At 42.6% G+C, this 22322-nt stretch overlaps 1 protein-coding gene across 2 annotated transcripts in view; it reads left to right on the plus strand.

Moving 5' to 3' along the window:
* PPM1F (protein phosphatase, Mg2+/Mn2+ dependent 1F) overlaps positions 1-20588 on the plus strand; it is a 47029-nt gene extending 26441 nt beyond the window's left edge. Inside the window, exons 7-8 of one of the 2 annotated variants that reach the window (XR_012081965.2) lie at positions 1900-2326; positions 20473-20588. Coding sequence is in view for 1 of the 2 variants with exons in the window: in XM_072983578.2 (XP_072839679.2) it covers positions 1900-2216 (317 nt within the window). In the remaining variant the exon portion in view is untranslated. Of the gene's footprint in view, positions 1-1899; positions 5571-20472 lie in introns of those variants that run through there. The other variant, XM_072983578.2, reaches the window with a different exon arrangement.
* The last annotated feature ends 1734 nt before the right edge of the window (positions 20589-22322 follow it).

The raw sequence follows: 22322 nt of genomic DNA on the forward strand, positions 1-22322 counted from the left end.
TTGAAAAAAATCAAATAATGAGCTGAAGGACCACAGGGAGAAGCCTGTGGCTGCCTCCAGTCTCCATGCCAAAACAGTTAAGAAAATTTAATAGTGTTACAAAGGCATGTTTTTGCAATTGGCCAGTGAGCCAGAAGTAAAAACATGGTTTGATATTGGTTTACAAGTCATGGACTGAATCGCTGAGAATTTGGGGAAGCAACTAATAATATATAGGTTCTATTGATTCAGATTTGACTTACTAAATCCCTACTGATTCAGTGGGCCTGTTCTAGTGCAACTTCCTAAGCAACAGGATTTCAGTCACAGTTTGTGCTTGGCATGATTTTGGTTAACCATCTCATGTTAAGCCTGTTGTTCTACCTCTAATATTGTAGCAGCGTGGAAGCAGGAGTGACCTTATGAGCTTGTGAATCAGATAGCAGTTGGGATTCCAAATTATAGTTAGCATTAACCGTGGTCTTCTCTTTGGAGGTACATGAACGTTCAGAATTTGGCTAGATCTTGCATCACAACCTGATAGATGAGAACTTCTCACCCTTTGAAGGTCCCCGCCAACAACTAACAAGTTAGTTTTAAAAACCAAACAGTTTAAAGCAACATTTCATTAGAGTGTTTTGCACATCTTCCTAGCTTACTTCATCATATCTGACATAGAGGCTCTTTTTCTTGTGTGATACTTGCCTTAGTTCACAATTTCCAGATTAAACCAATGCAATTTAATTGCAAAATATAAATAAGAGAAATAGTTCCATGCATAACAAGGATAAGGAAAAAACACAGTGGTGAAACTAAAATAAAGTCCATATTTAATGCAGATTTTGACCACCATAAGACGTATGTATGTTCCTGTGTGGGCAAAATGCTGGAGTAATTTCAAGAGAAATAAAAAAATTAAAAGATCAAGATAGGGTATGTATGTCATATTGCCCACAAAATATCTTCAGTGCTGCTTCTGTAGCCCAAATTCACATTCTGCTTCCAAAGAGATTTTTGAAAGAGCTCTGCTTACAATAGGAATGGAGAGTGTGTGGACCTCTAGATGTTTTCAGACTGTGATTATTTGGAGGGGCATGCGTTCCCCATCCTACTACTTTAGATACCTTTGAATCAACTCATGAGATAGATTAATCAGATACAGAGTGGTATTTGACTGTGATTATATTAAGACACACTAAAATTAGTGAGTTTATCAGATCACATTCATGTTATTATATTATCAGGACTCAGTGCTACTTTTAGTCTGGAGTCCTTAAATTTCTCCCTGCATCTGGACACCTTTATCGTGAATAGGGCAGTGTTTTGGGTCATGCATTACTTTGTCCCTTGAAGGAGGAAGTCTGGTTTATTTTTTACTCCCCAGAGTTTCTTCTCTTCAACAAGGGATCTAGATAATATTCTCTGATGTCTGTACATAACTGACAGCCAAGAATATAACCAGTTAGCTCTTCCATAGCTGGTGCCTCACAGATACACCGTCTGTCTTGAATTGATATACCCTGGAATCTCCCCGATTTCATCATTGATTCCATTTGTTCAAAATGTAATCCCGCAACGGCTTTCCAGAGTCCCCACTAAGCATTTTGTACCCACTCACCATTTGACATTTTTCAAGGATCTGAAAACAGTGAGGTTAGTTTGAGCTCCAACATCTAGTACTCTTTGTCTAAATATATATTTTTTTATTATCACTACACCTTGAGTTAAATGCTTGTATGGAAAAAAAACTTATTGTGGGATTAATTTGGAATATTTCTGTAACCAGCAGTGTTCATAGAGAGGATTGGATGTTCACAAAAATAAAGGAAAGGATTTGGATACTCACAAAAAAAAAGGGTGGGATGCCTCAAAATCTGTAATTTTTATGAACCTTTACTGCAGTCTCCCTGTCTTCTCTAGGTGATCTGCTTCAAAAGCCTTATGTTTCTGGCTGTGCCGATAGTGCCTCCTTTGAACTGACTGGTGCTGAAGATTACGTGCTTCTAGCCTGTGATGGATTCTTTGACGCCATCCAGCCTTTTGAGGTGGTGGACCATGTTCTTGAGCACTTAAGGCGAAACAAAGGAGAGGGTCTCAACGCGGCGGAGAGTCTGGTGGCTGCAGCCAAGGAGAGCGGGTCCACTGACAACATCACTGTTCTGCTGGTGTTTCTAAGGGAGCCCAGAAATATCCTGTCCGACTGTCTCGGAGACACAAAAAGCTGCTCTGCCCGATGACTGCCCAACAGATTCACGCTTCAACTTTTTCAGCTCTACAGGGAACAACTTGAAGGGGCAGCAGCTGAAAGGGTGACTGTCCGACGGGACTTAAAGCACAACCTCCAAACGTAAGCAGGTTTTGAAAACAAAACTCTTTCACCATGAAAACCCAGAGTTATTGTGTGGCAGACAGAATGCCTGAACCTAAAGTGGCCCAGTGTATTTATTATAACTTGGATTCTTCCATATCTCAGGCCTGTTCTTGGTTCATCGACTTCAGATTGTAGGTTGGAGGAATAGACGAGAACATAAACCCTCTTTCTTCACATCCCCAGAATCTCTGTGCAGAAAAGTGTGTTGCATCTGGGGAATGAAAGAATTCTACCCTCTTGATTTATACATGGGAGGACAGTGTTATTGTTTTATAATGGAGGTGGTGGACCATGTTCTTTTTTTAATCACTTCAATCTGAAGTGATAAAACTCAGTTACAGGTTTATACACCTGTGTAAGAGCTGCCTTTAACTCTTTGGACTTAGTTTCAAGACTGTCTGTTCACATCCCTGTGCCTTGGGAGACGGTGAAAGGTACCAAGATGGGATCCTCTGGGATATTTTTAAATGACATTTCATTTAAAGAGGCTGCGTTTTGGTATTATTTAATTATAATGTATAATAAGCTATCACTGCTATTACAGGAAATGAATGGATTCCTAAGGTTACATTCAGTATTATATAAAGTAATAGAAACTGGAACGTTGGCAGTCTTGTTTCCATGTAAGAGCTGAGGTCTTCTAGTCTCGGTTGCATACCAAAGAAAATGTTAGTAAAGAACGTCAGTGATGTATTGATAAGGCTTAAGTGAAAATGATTAGATATTGAAATGAAAAGACTGTTCAAAAATATACCTGCTAATAGTTAATCTGCAGCACGGGAATTTCCTATGCAGACATATCATTACCTTTAGCTTTGCTTGAGGTAATTTAAGTGACTGGTAGTATCCTCTCCACCAAATGCATTTCTTTCATGAACCTTATTCATTCCATGGAGATGACCTCCCGATGAGGCAAATGTTCTACTCCCCTTTCTCCCAGTTGGTTCTGGTTGGTGGTGAAAGAGCAAAGATATTTCAGAATTCATTAAAACTCATGTCTCAGAAAATGAGTTATTTCCAGGAAATGCACATTCCTAGTGGAACCTCTCTTCTTGGGGGGGGAGGCACTGTGTGTGTGTTCGTTAAAAGCTAGTTAAAAGTTTCTGACTTGGTGGCTCTGACTGCAGAAATGAACTTAACATGGGAAGTGTTGTAGCGCTAAACTCTGCTCTCGGAACAAACAAATCCAAAAAATAAACCTTGCTTTGCAGAAGGGATGGAAAACCAGTCATGGAAAATGTCACTGTATTAATGAGAACAAGGAGAATATGTGGATGGCAGAAATCAGATGCATTTAGGGAGAATGAATGCTCCTTCTCGAAGAGCCCTGGGTTTTCGAGAGAGCAGTATTCAGTGGGTTTCAGATTTGTTTGGGTTTTGTTTATTACCATGTATGAATAGTTTAGCAAACGAACTAAAAAAGTTGTCACCCTGTTTGAGAAGACAACATTGTTCCAGTTACATGTACCTCATGGCGAACTATTAAGTATTTAACTGTTTTAATATTGTTCTGCAACTGGGGACCTTTGTTTAAAAAAAGTGTTATATTGTCTTGGCAGCTTTAAGTCAAGATTTAGATGCACATAGTAGTTATTTTCGTCTCTGGTTTATGGAACTAGCTGTTCTCAAGTGCCATATGCCTTCTGTCAAAGATGGGCAGGCCTGCTGTGTTTTTGTCAGATTGTATGGAGGGTGTGTCCCAGCTCCTGCCAACCTAGCAGTTTGAAAGCATGTAAAAATGCGAGTAGATAAATAGGTACCACCTCGGTGGGGAGGTAACATTCTGTGTCTAGTTGCGCTGGCCACGTGACCACAGAAGATTGTCTTCGGACAAACGCTGGCTCTACGGCTTGGAAACGGGGATGAGCACCACCCTCTAGAATTGGAGATGATTGGACTAAATGTCAAGGGAAAACTTTACCTTTATGGAGGGCGTGCTACCATTTATTTGCATTCTTTGGAATGGATTTATTTGATCCATTTAAATGCTCAAAAAGCACTTAAGGCTTTACAAACACGCAGAAATTGGTAGAGCTCAAGTGCATTTTCCTTCTATAATATTTTGAGGAGGCACTAAACGTTTCCCAGCTTTTATAAGATGGTGTGGTTTTGAAGTATATGAAATAATCAGCTGTTCCTTTAGGCAGATACTACTGACAGAAGCACAGTTTTTAAGGGTCCAGCCACCCATGATGTGTTTATTTAAACCAGGGTCTGCCCCATTATATAGAAAGTTGGCAGTCTGTTTCTTAAGAGCAAAATGGAGCAATAGGAAAGTTGACCCCTCTTCATTCTGCTTGCAGCCATCTCTGTAAGTTCCCTGTTTATGCTTTGATTCCCCAAGTGAATAAATCAAGTTTGAAGAAAAGTGTGGGGAGACATTAAATCACAGAAGGGGGAAAAGTTCTCTACCCTTTGCCTGCACAACCCTTTCACTCTGAAAATAGGAACTTCCACCATTACTGGCTTCATAATGACTCAGGATAACTCAAACTGGAAAATGGCCACGTGTTTCCTGAGCCTGAATTTCAGTTATAAATGATATCCTTCATATTGGGTGTGTGTTTTTTTCTCTCCTGTTTTTATTTGTGAGCATAGAAAGCTCCTTGCAGACTCTGAAACTGGTGGATCATACTTGCACATCCTCTGTTCCCGTGTATGTTGTGCCAAGAACGCATTATGCTCTCAAGCAATTAGATTTCTCAAGCAAATCTGCCAGTTTACCATAAAAATTGCTTAAATACTTTTTAAGGGAGGATGAGTGTCCCAGAGTGTATCCAAGACTTATCAAGAACTGTTTTTAAATGTGGTAAATAATCCAGAAGATAGGAAATGCCTGTAAATTAGAAGGCAAGCATCAGGGTTATATTTCTGTTGAGAAATTCACTGGCCCAGTTTAAAAATACTGCTAAGTCATGGTTGGCCACTGGATACATCTATTTCTGGTTCTAAACTAACTAGGTTTTCACTGGATTTGAATTGGGCAGATCTTTTGGTTTTAAACTATAGCTTGTTATCAAGCTATGATTGTAAACTATTGCTGAGTTGATTTGTTTGGACAAACTGTGTTAGGATGTAAAAATAAACACTGGACAGTTTGAAGTCTTTCGCCCTGTTTTTCTCCTTCTCATAGCCATGCTCAAGGGAGAAATGTGCAGGAGGGCACAAGGGCAGGCATACATAGCATTTACACAGTGCATCATGGTTTAGCAGTACATCCAAAAAGGGCCATGATTTCTTCTGTAGTGACTGAAAACTACTACGTTTTCACTTTTTGATTTTAGAAATGGATTGCCGTGATCTGGTTAGTTGGGTTGGAATTCGAGATGGACACGAACCTCGGTTCAGAAGGTTTATGCCAGTTCATACAAACAACATCACAGGTGCCCCCACGTTCCCTTCACCCACCTCCCCAGCCAGTGACTCACCAGTTGGAGCGCACTGCCCTTCAGCTGTCCCCACCGGTAGGAGTGGGCAATTGACCAAGGAGGCAGGGCAGGGAAGCCTGTGTTCCTGCTGGAGACTGATTGAACTGCCAAACAGGAGGAGGAGAGGAGGGTGTGGGAGATGAAGCTGGGGAGGCAGGAGAAGGGAACACGCAGCAGCTGTGGTGCTATGCGTACAAACCAGCATGAACCTCCGAATTGAGGTTCATGCCCATCTCTAGCTGGAATACATTGACAATGTTTTTTCCCCATAAACAACTATTAGTTTAGTTAGGCATCCTTCAGTCTTGAAAGATTATGGTAATGTGCTCTGTATTGGAGGTCTTGGAACAGCATCTAGTGTGGCTGAGGAGGCCAATTCGAGAGTGACCATCCCTTCCACACTGAAGACAAACACAATCTGTTCCGTGTCCAGCTCCCTGGTTTTGCTGTTTTTGTGACTGCCTCTTTGCCTCGGCCTGCTGGACAAGGGTCTCTTCAAATTGGGAGAGGCCGTGATGCAACGCCTGCCTCCAGGCTGAACACTCAGCTGTCAGGGTTTCCCATCTGTTGAGGTCCATTCCTAAGGCCTTCAGATCCCGCTTGCAGATGTCCTTGTATCGCAGCCGTGGTCTCCCTCTGGGGCGATTTCCCTGCACTAATTCTCCACATAGGAGAGCTTTTGGAATCCAACCATCCGACCATCAGCCATTCTCACGACATGCCCGAGCCAATGTAGATGTCGCCGTTTCAGTAATGAAACAACTATATGAAAACCATATGAAAAAACAACTATATGTGTATGGTTTAGAGATGTTTCAAGGTAATTAATTTCAGTTCTTTAATTAGATTCCCTTTTAAGGCAAAACAAAAGACAAGCTTTGCTAGCAAATCTCTCTTGTTTCTTGAGATAGGCCACATTTGCACAAAAGAGAAGGCTGGGAAGCTTGTTTTCCATAAAGAGTGCTGAGGCATGTTGCTGGATCAGTCCTGCTTGCTTCCCCTCGCTAGCAGAAACATCTACAGTAACTGGCAACTCACTAGAAGGAAAAGCTTGTTTCTGCCTTTGAACTGAGATTCTTAAGCAGGAACGGCACCTTTCAGATAACCCAAAGCACTTTTTTTTAACTGCAGGTTATCTAAAACAGGCATGAAACCACCTATTTTCACATGCCGCGCTTTAATGTGAATCCTAGCATTAATGAAGGATGAGTGGAGCAGTCCATGGATCACAGCCTGGCCAGCATTGGGAAGCTCCCACTGAGACTGATAGTGGCAGGGTTGGGTCAACATCACCCATTTCCCATGCATGGAAAAAGGAGGTGCTGAAAGTGTCCCCACCAGCAATGTGAGCGTTGCCAGCCAGCCAGTGACAAGGCCACTGGGAAACCTCCCCAGCACTGGCTGGGCAGCAACACAGTGCTTGTCTGAGGGGCAAGTCTGGTGGCTCAAATTTTGCTGCAGGTCAAACCTGGACCCTCCGTTGTCAGTAGCTGGAAAGCCTCCCAGCATTGGCCAGTTAGCAAAGATACCCAGCACGGTGTAAACATTATGCCAATGCATATGTTTAAAACCCCACCAGGGCATGCATTATGTGAAATAACCGAAAATGCTGTGAAGTGACTTCAATCGTTTTTGAAGGTGTAGTTGTTTCTTCTAATAATCCAGGCTCTGAAGTCAGGGTTTGAAGTTGGTTTCTGATTTCTAGCTAGTTTTTTAAAAAAATGTGCCATATGTCAGGCTCACGTGTCATGCCAGTTTTTCTTCTTCTTAGTGAGTTCTTCCTTCCCATGGTCACAGGAGGAGCCAAATGAGAATGATTAGGAAGCACGCTCCTCATCAGCCAGAATCCTCCAAAATGATGTGTTATAGTTCGGTGTGAACACAGCCATAGACTCCAAACAAAAGAGCCTATAAAGCAGAGGTCATCAACCTGAGGCTCAGCCGGTCCGCGGTCCCAAAAAGGTTGGGGACCGCTGCCACACCCATTAGTTCAAAGCATACAGGTTTACAGAGCATTTTACCATTAAGCATTCTCTTTTGTCTCAACCAAGACATCAGGAAGGAATACTAACTTCCCTTAACTTCTGACCATGACACAAAATTCGCCATTTTGCAATTACCCGTATTTTTCCGCATATAAGACGCCCCCCAGTTTTCTAACCCCAAATTAAGAAATCTAAGTGGGGCTTAGCAAGTGTAGGGGGGAAGAGATCAAAGCCACTGCAGGATCACTTTGATCCCTGCTTTCCCCTCCACTTGTGTTTGTTCTCTCCTCAGCTTACTTCCGTGTATAAGACGACCCTCAATTTTTAGTCTAAAGATTTTAGACAAAAGTATAGTCTTATACATGGAAAAATACAGTAGCAGCTGAAGGCATATTTTCCCACCAGGCACACAATATCTTCAAAGCTCTGTGGCTTGGCAATCCAATTTCCAAACGTCTGACATAAAAGTAAGGTAATTTGCAGCATGCAGAGAAGAGGCTTGTGCTAGGATGAGATACCTTTCCTCTTAAGAGACATATGCTAACTGCATTGTCTAGTTTGACTTTCTGTCTATATGTGTGTTATCACACCTTTTTCATAGCAAATACATATTACTGGGCTGAAAGTCTTAGTACAATTATCCCATTATTAATTGCCAAATTTGGGCTATTTTTGTTTAGAATGTGTTTTTCCATTTTTTTAAAAAAAACACCATTTTCTTTTCACAACACTGCTCACGCACAAGATGGGAATGAGCTCTTTTGTACTGGAACCATTCAGAAGCGCTGTGGGTGGCAGTCTGCATTCCCACTGAAACTGACTGGCAGAACTTGCATTTATATATAGATTTGAATGGTTCTGAACACTTAATAGACCCTTCGTCCCTCACCATTTACTCCCATGGAGAAAATATTAGCAACCCAACTATTCTAGACTTGTGCATAGTAGACAATGTGCAGCTTACTGGTGTAAACAAGGAGAGTTCTTTAAAGAGAAAAGGGTTCGTGTCGCAGCCTGTTAATCTGCTTGACATGCGGTGCTTTGCAGATCCTTTGAGAGAGAGCAAGAGAATATGAGGAACAATTTTTAGAACAATGGAGGAGGGGGAAATTTAAGTAAATCCACCCTCTTCGTGTTGCTGGAGATGGAGTGAGGAGAGATGTGGGAATGCATTTAAGAATTATTAATGCCTGTTTTTAAAAGGAGGCAAATTGGGAGATAAAACCACATATGTCTCTTACTTATGGAGGGATGCTTAGGGCTGGGAAGGTAGTATAGGGTTGACTGGCCGAGAGAGCCAGAAGCATCTTGAAATTGATTTCTGTCATTTGGCAGGCTTTCTGTTAGTAAAGGCTGTGGCATTTACAGAATGCAATGTCGAGCAAAGCAAGCCAACAAAAAGAGGTGCCCATTTCTAAACATTCAAGTAGTGAGTGCCACATGCACCTGCTGCTGTAAATAAATTTCCTGAAGGCTGTTGATGGCTTGAAGCTGCAGGTTTGTTGTGATATGTTATTATAGACTTTTGTTTTGTTTGTTTTTCAATTTTGGCAGTTGTTAATCACAGCAATGACTTTAATAGTTGACACTTAGTGGAACTTGAGAGTGGGATGATACATTGCTTTTTATCCCTTTTATTTTATTTTTTGAGCAGCCGGTGGCCATTTTGAAAACCTGACGATCAGTTGTTTTGATCGTCGTAATGCAAAGAATCGGTTCCCAAAGCAGGGAACCAATCGTCGGGAAGCGAAAAAAGCCCATTAAAACATAGTTTTGCAATCGCAAAAACATCACCGTGAAGCGGATTCGTTGTCAAGCTGGGTAATCGTTAAGTGGGGCACCACTGTCCTTCCTTTGGGTCAGAATGCCATTGGCATGACCCAGTTTTCATACTAATATATGAATGCAGTGTTTTTCTTTTAAAAAAATATAAACCCTTGTCATTGTGCTTACTTTGCAGACATATATGCCCTGTAAAAGCAGAGCTGTGTAAGTAGCACAGAATACCTATTCTCCCACAGAGTACAGAATGAGCTGTACCAGGGCACACTGATCGAAGTCCGGTGAGGAAAAAAGGAAGGCCCTTGTGATGAACGAGGCCATTTTGGAAAATCAAGACCCCAATTCTAATGTTCATTGGCCTTGATAGGCTTGATGCCGCAATTCCCCATGAGGAAAAGGAACAGATGTTTGGGAGGGACTCTTTAGGAAAAAAAAGATGAGTAAAATGAACATGATTAGAGGTGGGCACAAACCTCGTTTCGGAGGTTCGTGCTGGTTTGTACGCGGGGCACCAGAGGCGCTGTATGTTTTCTTTCCCCACCGCCCACTCAGACAAGGCAGCAGGACAGGCAAATCCTGTGGTGCTATCGGTACAAACCAGCACAAACCTCCAAAGTAAGGTCCGTGCCCATCCCTAGACATGATAGCAGTGTATAAAATAATGCATAGTATGGAGAAAGTAGATAAGGAGAAACCTTTTTCGCTTTCCCTATAATGCTAGAACTGGAGTCATCAGCCATCGGTATGGAATGATGAGACATGCAGAAAGAAGTATTTCTTCACACAGCACATAGTTAAACTGCGGAATTCACCGCCTCAGGATACAGTTATGGCTGCCAATTCAAATGGCTTGAAAAGTGCCACTGGATAAATCCATGGAGGTCCCACTGTTTTTATGAACGCTTTGGCTCAGCCTTATGATTCTCACATCTCTTTGGGATATGGAAGTGAAATAAATGCATATTAATTTTCCCCACCATCTTTACCTTTTCTTCTGTTGTCTCCCCTATGTAAGTATTAGCCTCTTTGGGGTATAAGGCCTGCCCTCTTCTAGTTTGCAATCCCCATTACATTAGGAGCACAATGGAAATAATTCTGTTTGGCAAGACAAACCTTCCACTTCAGAGCACCGTGGAGTCAGTAAGGCCAGTATTGTGCACCCAACCCTCTGTGTCACAAGCCGCCAGATCCTGCAATTCAGAATTAGTAATACAGTATGTACAGGTCTATTCTTTCAATTGCAATGCATAGTTCAGACAGATGAAGGGCCAGGGAAGAGATGTAACCCCGCTTAGAAACATTCAGCACGGGCCCCTTCGGCATGTATCGGCTTGCATGTCTCTAGCAGCCTCTGCTCAGCAGGACTTGGAAGATCTCGGACTTGATCCAGGTTCCCCTGAGCCAGGAAATTCGTTCGGACAGTTGTTCTGCCTCTCAGTCTGAGCTGTTTTTGCTCTTTCGTAAAGATAAGAAAGGGAAGGGAGGAAGAAAGGAATGGCCAGCAAATAAACAAAATGAGGTCAAGAAACTTCTTTTTTGGGGGGTGGGGGGAGAAAGAAAGAAAGCAGCAATTCCTCAGGAAACATAACTCTGCATTTTGCAGCATGTGGATTTTGTAAAATACACAAAATAAGAGAGTTCTGTCTGTCAGCCACATATGCTTCATTAAAACTGGAGACAATCAAATACTACAGTTAATAACGTAACCCATTTCTCCAGCATTTGGTATGTTATATAATTAGTGAAGAACAGGCAGTGACATTTTACTTGCTGTAGCTTTTACTTCTTAAAACGTGTTGTCAGTATTAGTGACTTTGACAGTAGTTTTGTGTTATCTTGGCAACCTTCTCTCCTTCTCTCCTATTGCCTAATCAACCTTGAAAGGAGCCCCAGAGGCAATTATGTTTAGAAGTAAGGGAGTGCTTATCTGTGTGTCATTCTTTATGTAATCCTATTTATTTTGAAAGCGGGTCTGCACATTAAAAAACAAAGGACTGGGAAAGGGTGAGCTTTTAAAAACTGTAGCTGTGGCTCTGTAGCCAGAGGGGGTAGTGGTTTTGGTTGCCCATTTATGGTGTGTGTATGAAATATAATTTTTTGCTAATAATCATGATTATATGCTTATACAGATTTATCATCCTTATGTACATGGATTTTTCTGTTGGTGCTTATATACATATTTATATTGCATGAGGTTGACTGGATTGTGTGTGTTTATATATAATATATAGTTTTTTTCCAGTATTCTCACAGAGTGCCTCATGTACCTATTTGCATACTGTAAGGAAAAGGAGGGGAAACTGTTGGCTACAGGATGTGATGTTTCGGAGTATTAATAAAGTATGGAAGATTGCATTTTGTTTTCTGTGTTTTATTTATAAGTGGCTGCACCATAAGGGCTAATTCTAGAGACATTAACCAGTAGCAAATTGCTGCTAATTAGCCAGGTAATGGTCACGTGCTTGGGTGCCTGCCAGTCATGAGAGCAGGACACATGACTGGCATCTTGTTAATTTGCTGCAATTCACTGCTGCAGTGTAATGCAGTTTCGCTCTGGAGTAAAATCCCGATAGGATTGTGGCCAGTGACTTCAGTTCCTAGAATCTGGAGCACAAGGTGCATTTTTTGTAGTTTGTTTTTATCCCCTCAAGATGTCACTTCTCCCAACTCTTCCTCATTCCTAAACTTCCAGGACTTTTTTTTTAAAGAAGAGTGTGTGCAGCCATCTTGTTTTCCTGCCTCTCCAGTAACTGTATGGTGCATTTCCTCCACTACCTGCACAGAATTTTGATCCTTTGAATCTAAAGTGGGAGAAGCATCCCCAGCACATTGCATGAGGTTAATTAAGGAGGGGTCCCTGGATTTTCACTTCCTTTCCTGAGCAATCCAAAGTGTGAAACAGGCAACAGCTGTTGGCTTTTCTCTCACCAGTAGCTCTTCCACTTGACAGCTTCCGGGAATTGCAGTGCAAGAACATCTGAGGAACCCAGTTTGAGAACCACTGATTTATTCAAGATGACACCAAGTGGGTTTTCTGTTAACCTGCCACCTGCCTGCAGTGAGCCATCGACCTGCCATGTGATATGGCACAGTCCACCCTTACCATCTTCCTTCTGCTCTACGCTTAGGTCAGATCTTAGAGCAAGGCTATATGACTGGTACAGGGCCAGTTCTTATCAGCCCCTGTCAGAATGGCCCTTGATCAGGGATAATGGGAGTTTGCAATTCAACTAATGCAGGTTCTGAAGCGAAAACCTTCCCTGCATTGATCTATCCCACTACTCTTGTTATCAGCCACTACTACGTCTTCTGTGTAGTGCTACCACCTTTGTACTTGGGCAAGAGAGTAACCACGATGAAGCAGGTCACGTCAAGTCCCGCTGCTGCTTCTGGCTGCCTGTTGCCTACACTAGAGCAAGTTGTACATGTGAAGATTGGGGTATTAAGTCTAGGCGAATAGTCCTACCGAGTATTTGTGGGCCATGGGACCGACCTGTGGGGGGTTTAACCTCTGCCCCTCACTGCTTGAGCCCCTTCCACAGGCAGACTAGACTCGGGTTCTTGCTTTAAACCCGTAACGTTTATATTCAACTCCATTGTCAACGTATTTGCAGGTAACCATTCTTCCAACTTTCCCTTCCTCCTCCAACAGAGTAGCAAAGGGATTTCAGGAACAATGAAGGAGGCCAATCAGTCCTTCAGAGTTTGTCATCTCCTCTTCCACCCCCCACCCCCATTCAGATCATCCCACGGGTCTTCTGGCTCTTGCAAGTATAGCAGGGGCAGTGAATTAATCTGTCCAAGAGGCCCCCGTGACCGTCCCAGTTGCAGTAACTCCCCATCACTCGTGGGGGAGAAGTCTCCGGAGGAGGCTGATTCTTCCCACCTCTCTCCTTGTTATATGGGCTCTTTCTTCCTGAATCCATCCCTTTATCCAAAACCAGTGGAGGGTTACAGGTTCACCATACCGATGGCTCTTAAACTTTTTCATAGATCCCATTAAAAGTTCTCGTGCTCTTGTCAACTCGCAGCCTTGAATGGAGAATGGGAGAGATCACATTAACTGGGGAATCCGGCATCCGGCTGTGTAGCCAGAGGATGTGAATTTGGTTCCCCAGCGTTCACCCCAGAAGACAAGCCAACTCGTGTAGGTTTTGGCAAGCTGCGGAATTGCAAGGTGCCCCCAGAAAAAGGGAACAATGAACCATTTCTGAATATACCTAAGTAGCAAAGCCTGAAAAGGGCCGCCATACGTCAGAATTGTCTTGATGGCAGGTCCTTATTTAGTCTGAGATTTCCAGAAGCTACCCAAAGGTGCTGAACTCTGCCACCAAAATAGACTCGGCGTACTGGAGAGATCCTGTCAAATTTAAGTAAAAACCTGGAGCGGATTCCCCACCACCATGAAACTGATGTCACCAGCGTCCACTGCGATGCATGTCGTGGCTGTCCTCCCTTCTGAATGTGGCATATGTGGCAGTTGCCTTACACAGTACATAATAAAGGAGTCTGCCTTGAATAACTGGCAGCATTCAAAGCCAATCTGTTAAATGTTCATATCTTTTTTAAAAAATCTTACTCAGAACAGCATAGACTGCTGTTCAAATCTCCTGCAGAAATGCATTAGGGCATCAACAACTGGTTCCACATGGTAATCACCCTGAACACCAATTAGGCTCTTGCAGAACAAATTAGGAAAATGAAAAAAATGCTTATTAGAACTGGAATGTTTTGTAGATTACTGGAAGCTGCAAAACAACCAGACAGTGCAAAGGGAGATGATATCATTGACAGCTAGGAACAGAAAATCTTCAATCTATTTTCAAGGTCTCTAGTAAATGGATGATGATGTGCTCTAAATGGCCTCTTGAGGCTTGCTAGGAAAATGGAATGTTGATTTAAGAGGTTTTGAATTCTTAAAATGTTGATTATTGTGATTTTTTTCTAGGTTCATCAGTAAACATGCACACACAGAATCTTGCTATGTGTTACTGCAACATGTGCTTGCTATGGTTATCTGGAAGATGCATGAGATTTTCTTATATATCTGTGTGTTATCCAGCAAAGGATAATAAATATTTTCAGATCTCTTGTGTTGCAGTGGAGCAAGAGCTAAAGGAGTTCAAATTGCTAGCTGGGATTTCTGGATTAATCGGAGTGATCGTTTGCCACCTGCCCTTGGGCACTCTATCCCTTTTGAGATTAGTTGTAATCCACATAGAAACTGCAGAGAATGTGATTCCCCCCCCAAATAAATAGTTGTAAACTGACTCTCCTGTAACTGGTCTTGAATGACCAGTTAACTCACAAAGAGAAAGAGAATCGCAATGTCTTCAGTGCTTTACAGACCAACCAATTTTAATCAGCATAAGTTTTCATAAACTTCAGAAGCATGGAGTGTAACCTGACCAGATAAAGGTTTATGCAAACATAGGGAAGAAGGGATCTGCAATTTAATAGAAATGTAGAAGACTCCCTATGATATGGTCTTACTGGTGGTTTTTAAACAGGGTGGATTTGATTTAAAATTTTTAAAAATCACATTTCCTGACCATGTAAATGTTAAACACCATTTAAACATTTTAAATAGTAACTTAAATCATGATTTAAATCAATTTGATTTTATGAAGTCATTGATTTTTTACCCAGCCTGTTGTTAAATGTTCATAGCCTTAGAGATCCTAATGACGTGTCCTTCAATGGCTGCTGATGGGTGACAAGTACATCCAAGCACAGATAAACGGATGTGCACCTGTAAAGTCAAGGCTTCCCCTAAGGCAGTGGTCCCCAACCTTGGGCCTCCAGATGTTCTTGGACTTCAACTCCCAGAAATCCTGGCCAGCAGAGGTGGTGGTGAAGGCTTCTGGGAGTTGTAGTCCATCAACATCTGGAGGCCCAAGGTTGGGGACCACTGCCTTAAGGCACTCTCAACAGGTTTTTTTTTTCCTTCCATAGAAGGTGTTGAACAATTCCACCTATGGAACTGCTCCACTCTAAATCTGAACTAGTGTGAGCTGGAGAATGAAGGACAAGAAGAGAGAGAGAGAGAGAGAGAGAGAGAGAGAGAGAGAGAGAGAGTGACCCACCCACCCACCCCCACACGTCTATAGAGGAGGATAAAGATAGAGAGGATGGAGATAGAGGGGTAGCTAAGGTTACGGAGAAGGTGAAAGAGCTGAAGGTGGGAGAAAAAGGGGATGAGTTAGAGAAGAGAAGAAGAAGAGGGGTAGATGTTTTCTTGATGAAGGAGGAGGGGGAGAAGTCAGGGGGAACAAGAAAAGTAGTGGTTTTGGAAAATGAATGGCAGGAGGAGGAAGGAAGACCCAAAATGTTTAAAATACATCAGAAGGGTGAAATAAAAGATAGACGGCATGAGAATACAGAACCAGATAGGAAAGAGAGTGAGGTTAAATTGCCAATTGAACGATTAGGGCCCGAAGAATGGGCTGTGCTGGTATACCTTCAAGGATGGGGTCCTGCGAGGAAGGTAATGCATTCAGGATCTCTCCAGCCGAACGAGATGCCACCCGAGGGAGACTGGCTCTTATCATCCCTGCTGCGGGGTGATATGGGCAGTGGATGTTTGAGAAAGCCAACCAGCCAGGAGAGATTCGGGCATTCTCCCCGTTGACGAAGGAAATTTATCGAGGAAATTTTCTGTTATTGCGGACAGATTTTCCTGTAGATCTTGGTCATGTTGACCCTACAGAAGTTATTGTTGAGAAACGGAAGAGTTCTGCTAATAAAGAGTCTGTCGTTTCCTGCCAAAACGAAGGAACGGTCAGATTCTGACAAGGAACCCTATCGCAACTAGACTTCCTTTAAGGACCCTAGTGGTCAACTGTGGCCCTCCAGATGTTTATGAATGACAACTCCCATGAGATTTAGCAGAGCCAAAGGTGAGGGACCAAAGGTGTCCCAGAACGTCATAGGACAACAGTTGCTTGTCCTTGGTCTAAGTCGTGAAAAGACTTAGATGGTGGGGACTACACATGTTCTTAGCCAAAAGCCTGAGAGAATTGGGCATTTTAATAGATTTTTAAAAATTCAGTTGTGCTGGGGTTGAGGGTGTTTTTATCTCCCGAGAATTCCAGAGGAGGTGGACTTGTCAGTGAAAACAACCAACGCCACGACTCCGGTTGCAAAGCGGGGTGCACGTGAGCCCACCGTGCATTTCTGGGGCTCACAAAGTGGTTCCTGTTGTGCCGGGTCGCAGCTCGAACCATCTGGTCCTCCCCCTCATTATGAAAGTGGCTCAGATTATGTAACAAGAAGACAAAAAATATTTTTTGCACCAAGTAACATTGTCAGCTGTGATCTTCCCTCTCCCCCTCCCCACCCCTTTCGTGTTCCCAACCGAATTTAAAAAAGGAAAACACTGACAAGAAAAACTGTTCTGTGCTGTTGCATTGGTAACCGTCGGAGCAAACAGGTGCTTGGGGTAGACAGATTTACACTTAACTTGTTCGTATCGCCTGTGTTTAAATCTTTCTCTTATTTTAATCTCTGTTTTCTGTGGATTGTATAAACTCACTCTCACTCACGCATACACGTACAAGCTAAATCTGCCAAACACTTGGGTAGGACACTGGTATTTGCTAGAGACGATGAGGCACAAGTAGTTAGGTTTCCCTGTAGTGATGTATGGAAGTGAGAGCTGGACCATCAAGAAAGCTGACCGCCGAAGAATTGATGCTTTTGAATTATGGTGCTGGAGGGGGCTCTTGAGAGTCCCCTGGATTGCAAGGAGAATAAACCTATCCATTCTGAAGGAAATCAAGCCTGAGTGCTCACTGGAAGGGCAGATCCTGAAGCTGAGGCTCCAATACTTTGGCCATCTCATGAGAAGAGAAGACTCCTTGGAAAATACCTTGATGTTAGGAAAGTGTGAAGGCAAGAGGATAAGGGGACAACAGAGGCTGAGATGGTTGGACAGTGTCATCGAAGCAACCAACATGAATTTGACACAACTCCGGGAGGCAGTGGAAGATAGGAGGGCCTGGCGTGCTCTGGTCCATGGGGGTCACGAAGAGTCGGACATGACTAAACGACTAAACGACAACAACGATTAGGCACCAAAATTATAGGACATGGTGGTTGAACATTTTGAACTGCAATCATTCATCATGAAAAGCAACATCCAAAAATGCAAGCATTGGTATACTGATCCATTCTGACACAGGAGTTTCAATCTCCACCGATTTCCATCCTTATCAGGAGCAGCTGGTCTTTTGTAAATCTAATGGGTTTTCTTTGCCCATTCAAGACTAAGCCACTCCAAAAGGATGTGCATTAGTGCTAGGGCTCAACTATGTATTCATGTTGGGATAGTTCATACCCATCACTGCAACCTGCAACAGCAGGAAGCATAACTAATCTCAGAGAGGACAGAGAAGGCTGGCAGATGATGTGCTCATCATCTCTAATTAAAACTTGTATTTGATGAATGTCGAGCTGCTGGACCCTGGTTGCATAACATGTCTTGGGAGCAAATATTTGCTGTGGAGGAAGGAGTTAAGAGGGAAACAGTGTTGTCTAGGGAGAGAGAGAGAGAAACAGATTCGAGGTTGACAAATGAACCCAACCATTTGGCAATGAACTTCCAGTACTTTAACCATTTCTGCTTCTGACACCATGAGCCATACACAAAACACACACGCAATATACTGTTCTACTCTAGACATTATGTTAAAGTGATTAACAATATGCAGAAGTATTAAAACGTGATAACAAAATGTTACAGCTTCTGTCTCCTTCAGCTGCTCTGAATCATAACTTGCCACAGTGATAGTTATAAAACCCAGCTGATGGAATATTCCAAAAGAAATAAATGAACTTCCACCTCCAGCGAGGCACATTTTGACTCGGAGAAGCTGAAAAGAAAGTGGAAGCCAAAATGCATCTGATAGCATCTTAATACCTCCATCTCGTTAGTTACTCAGATACATGTTTTGATTGACAGCTTTATCTTTCTTTTAGGACTCAAAGCAAAAACCGGGCGCAACTACATAATCCGTACAGGTAACTTACGTATCTATTAGATTGATTAACAAGACAGAAACATTTAAATATCACAGCAAGATGTTCCAACTCTAGCTGTCCTCAGCTGCTCTATCCTGCCCATCGAGCCAGTGCTCTGAGCAGCTCACATCAGTAAAATACATAAAATAAACCAGCAAAGAAGAAGAAAGAAACAGAAAAAAATGTCAACTCTAGTAATTCCTTGTTTCAGAAGCATAAGAACTTCAAATTCCAAGATGGCGATGATTACAAAATCAGTTCAATCGAGAGAGAAAAACAACTATCAAGCAATTAACTACGTAACTCATTCTCGAAGGCTTTCATGGCCGGGATTCAAGCACAGACAGAGTTTATTTTATTTATTTTTTTATTTATTTGATTTATATCCCACTCATTGGTCAAATCGACCACTCTGAGTTCCGACTCCTGTCCTCTGAAGAGGCCGGCCACGGAGACGGGCGAAACATTAGGAAGAAAAACCTTAAGAACAGGGCCAGACAGCCTGGGGAAAAAAAAAACTACAACAATTAACTAACTTAATTGGACACAGGTTATTAAAGGCCTGGCTAAAAAGCCCTGTTTTTATTTGTCTCCTGCACCAAGAGGGTGAGGGCTAGATAACAGGGGTGGTTCTGTCACACATAGTGCCCCATTTTATGTGCCAGTTTTCCCTGGAGAAATAAGGGTGTGATCCAGGATTGCTAACAGACAGCTTGGGAACAATTCTCACAGGTAATTGCCACAGATTTGGAGGCTCTAGAAAGCAACTGCAGAAGCCTTGCTAATGGTTCTTCTGAGATGTTTGGAGTTTGCTAACAACTGTGGCGTGCCATCAACTCACCTCCAACCGATGATGATTCTATGAATGAGAGATCTCCAGAATGTTCTCAGCGACCCTGCTCAGCTCTTGTAAACTCAAGCCTGTGACCTCTTTTAAGGAATCACTCCATTTCTTATTTGGTCTTCCTCTTTTCCTGCTGCCTTCCACCTTTCCCAGCATTATTGTCTATTCCAGAGAACCCCATCTTCTCATGCTATGCCCAAAGTAGGACAGACTCAGTATTGTCATATTTTTGCTCTAGGATCCATTTGTCCATCTTTCTGGTGGTCCAGGGTATCTACAAAACTACTGTAATTTCAACACCATATTTTTAAATGAATCAATCTTCCCTGGCTTTCTTTCCTGTCCAGCTTTCACACCCATGCATGGTGATCAGAAATGCAAGAGTGTGGATGACGTTGGCCTTGGTCTCCAAGAAAGCAACTCCCAGGTACTTAAGAGACTCCAGAATCACAACGGAGCTTCCTATGTCTATATTTTCTTGGGGGCTGGAATGTATGTTGAACATTTCCAGTCTGTGGGCCACTGTTTTGTTTTCCACATTTGTTGCCACATTCTTGTCAGAACATTGACAGAGTCAGTCTCTGTGGCTTGAAATACTTCTATTGATAGTCCGTCTACCCCTGGTGGTTTATTTCCTCCCTGTACTTTTAAAGCAGGTTTCACTTTATTTTCCAGAACTTTCACTTTATTTTCTTCACCATACAATTCTTTTTCAAAGGGAATCTGATATTCTTTCCCTTCTTCTATACAGGTTTTCAGTATACTGTTTCCACCTTCTCTTTATTTTCTCCACGGTCAGATAGTGTGTTTCCCTATTGGTCTTTCAGCATTCCTAATTTAGGCTTAAACTCCCCTTCTTAGGTGTTCTGGTAAATACCTTGTTTTTCCTCTTTTGTAGTTCTCCATTTCTTTGCAATGACCGTTACAACAGTTGTGACAGTTGCCGAAACATTGCATTCAGGATTCTGACTTCTGTCACCTCTTGTTTTTGCTTCTTGTTTGATCCTTAACAACTTCAAGTGACAGATTAATTGACAGCTCTCCCTAATTTCCTTTATACAGTTGGGTGATGCTGGATGAAATTTACCATCAATGCAAGTGTGAAGGAGAGACAGAAAAAAGAGAAGAAGAACAGAGTGAGCCGTCCTCGCGAACAGAAACGCTGAAACGTAATAGAGAGATCAGGGGGAGAGAAATAAGTGAACAGAAAGAAACAATGGTGGGGGGAAAAGGGTGGAATAGAATTGAAAGGAGGAGGGAGAAAGAGTAAAGCAGGAGGAGTTAAATATGCCCGTATGGAAGGAGGATATAAAGGATCAGTAGGTGAAGAGGGTTTTTAATACAGTGGTGCCTCGCTAGACAGTTACCCTGCATGACAGTTTTTTTTGCTAGACATTGACTTTTTGCGATTGCTATAGCGATTTGCAAAACAGTGATTCCTATGGGGGAATTTTGCTGGACAATGTTTGGTCCCTGCTTCGCAAACCGATTTTCGCTAGATGACGATTTTGACAGCTCCCTCCGCGCTCGCAAAACGGGTGTTTTTGGGACCTAAGCTTCCCGAGACAGCTATTTAAACAGCTAATCGGCAGTTCGCAAAGCGTCTTTCCTATGGCCAATCTTCGCTAGACAACGACGATTCTTCCTCATTGGAATGCATCAAACAGGTTTCGATGCATTCCAATTGAGATATGCTTTTCGCTAGACGATTTTGCTAAACAGCGATTTCAGTGGAACGGATTATCATCGTCTAGCGAGGCACCACTGTATATCAGAAAGAGAGATAAAGAGAGGGAAGGAGGAAGACAGTGAGACGAAAAGAGATGAGCTCACATAGGAGAAAACACGTGGATTATTGAAAGACTTCCAGAATTTGAAAGTAGGCGGATTACTGCCAGATCCAGAATTGAGAAAGGAGGGAGGATTAACTACTGAAGCCTTAGAATGGACAGTAGTAGACTTTCCCCAAGGACAAGGAAAGAAGGTGATCGGACCAGACCAGACCTTCAATCGACCACCGAAGGAAGGAGACTGGGCCAGACATCTATGCTGTGGGATGATATGTGCGGTGAGGAGTGCACCACTGAGGAACCCGATGGACCGGGAGCAGTTTGGTCCAGCCCCCCAGTGAGAGTCCCACATCTGCAGGCAAAATTCTCGACATCAAGTTATGGACAGTTGCCCAGTTTTGAGTTGTTTCGACCCTATTGAAGTAGTTGTGGAATCGCCAAATGTTAATGTAAATAAAGTTGTCATTTCAAAAAAGCCTCAGTCATCATTTCCTGCCAAGAGAGGAACTCAATCACAGCAATACATTATTCAATGTTGTTTTGAGTCATAACTGTGATGCAGAATATTTCCCCCTGAGAAAATGTTTATATCTTGCATCCCAGTGATACATGGAAAACAGCTCCTGACAAGCAGTTTTTTTTCCCCGGTCTACTTTTGTGGTAGGATTCCTTACAGAGGCATTTTGTTCAAGTCGTATATCTTGCTGATGTTCGTGTAAGGTTTGCATAACCTGCCACGACTAATCGCTGAGGTGCCAGGGCGCGCATCAGTCGCACACCTGCTCACACCGCAAGTTGTGCCACTGAGGCACACTAGGCCCTCACCAATAACCCACAGCAAGCTCCAGAAACCCTACATATATCAGGCAAGAAACGGCCCAAAACAGAAGAAAAAAAAACAGTATCATAAAATAACTGGGTTGGAAGGGGCCTATAAGGGCATCGAGTCCAAACCCCTGCTCAGTGCAGGATATAAGAATATTGTTCCTTACCTGATACATGCTAGTTTTTGGCCAATATATTTATGTGTTTGGACTAACGAGAGTTTCAGTCTACGGGACTCTATGTACAGTGGTGCCTTGCTAGACAGTTACCCTGCATGATGTTTTTTTTGCTAGACAT

This window comes from Pogona vitticeps, chromosome 14 (genome assembly GCF_051106095.1).
Source record: "Pogona vitticeps strain Pit_001003342236 chromosome 14, PviZW2.1, whole genome shotgun sequence".
NCBI classification, from domain to species: domain Eukaryota; kingdom Metazoa; phylum Chordata; class Lepidosauria; order Squamata; family Agamidae; genus Pogona; species Pogona vitticeps.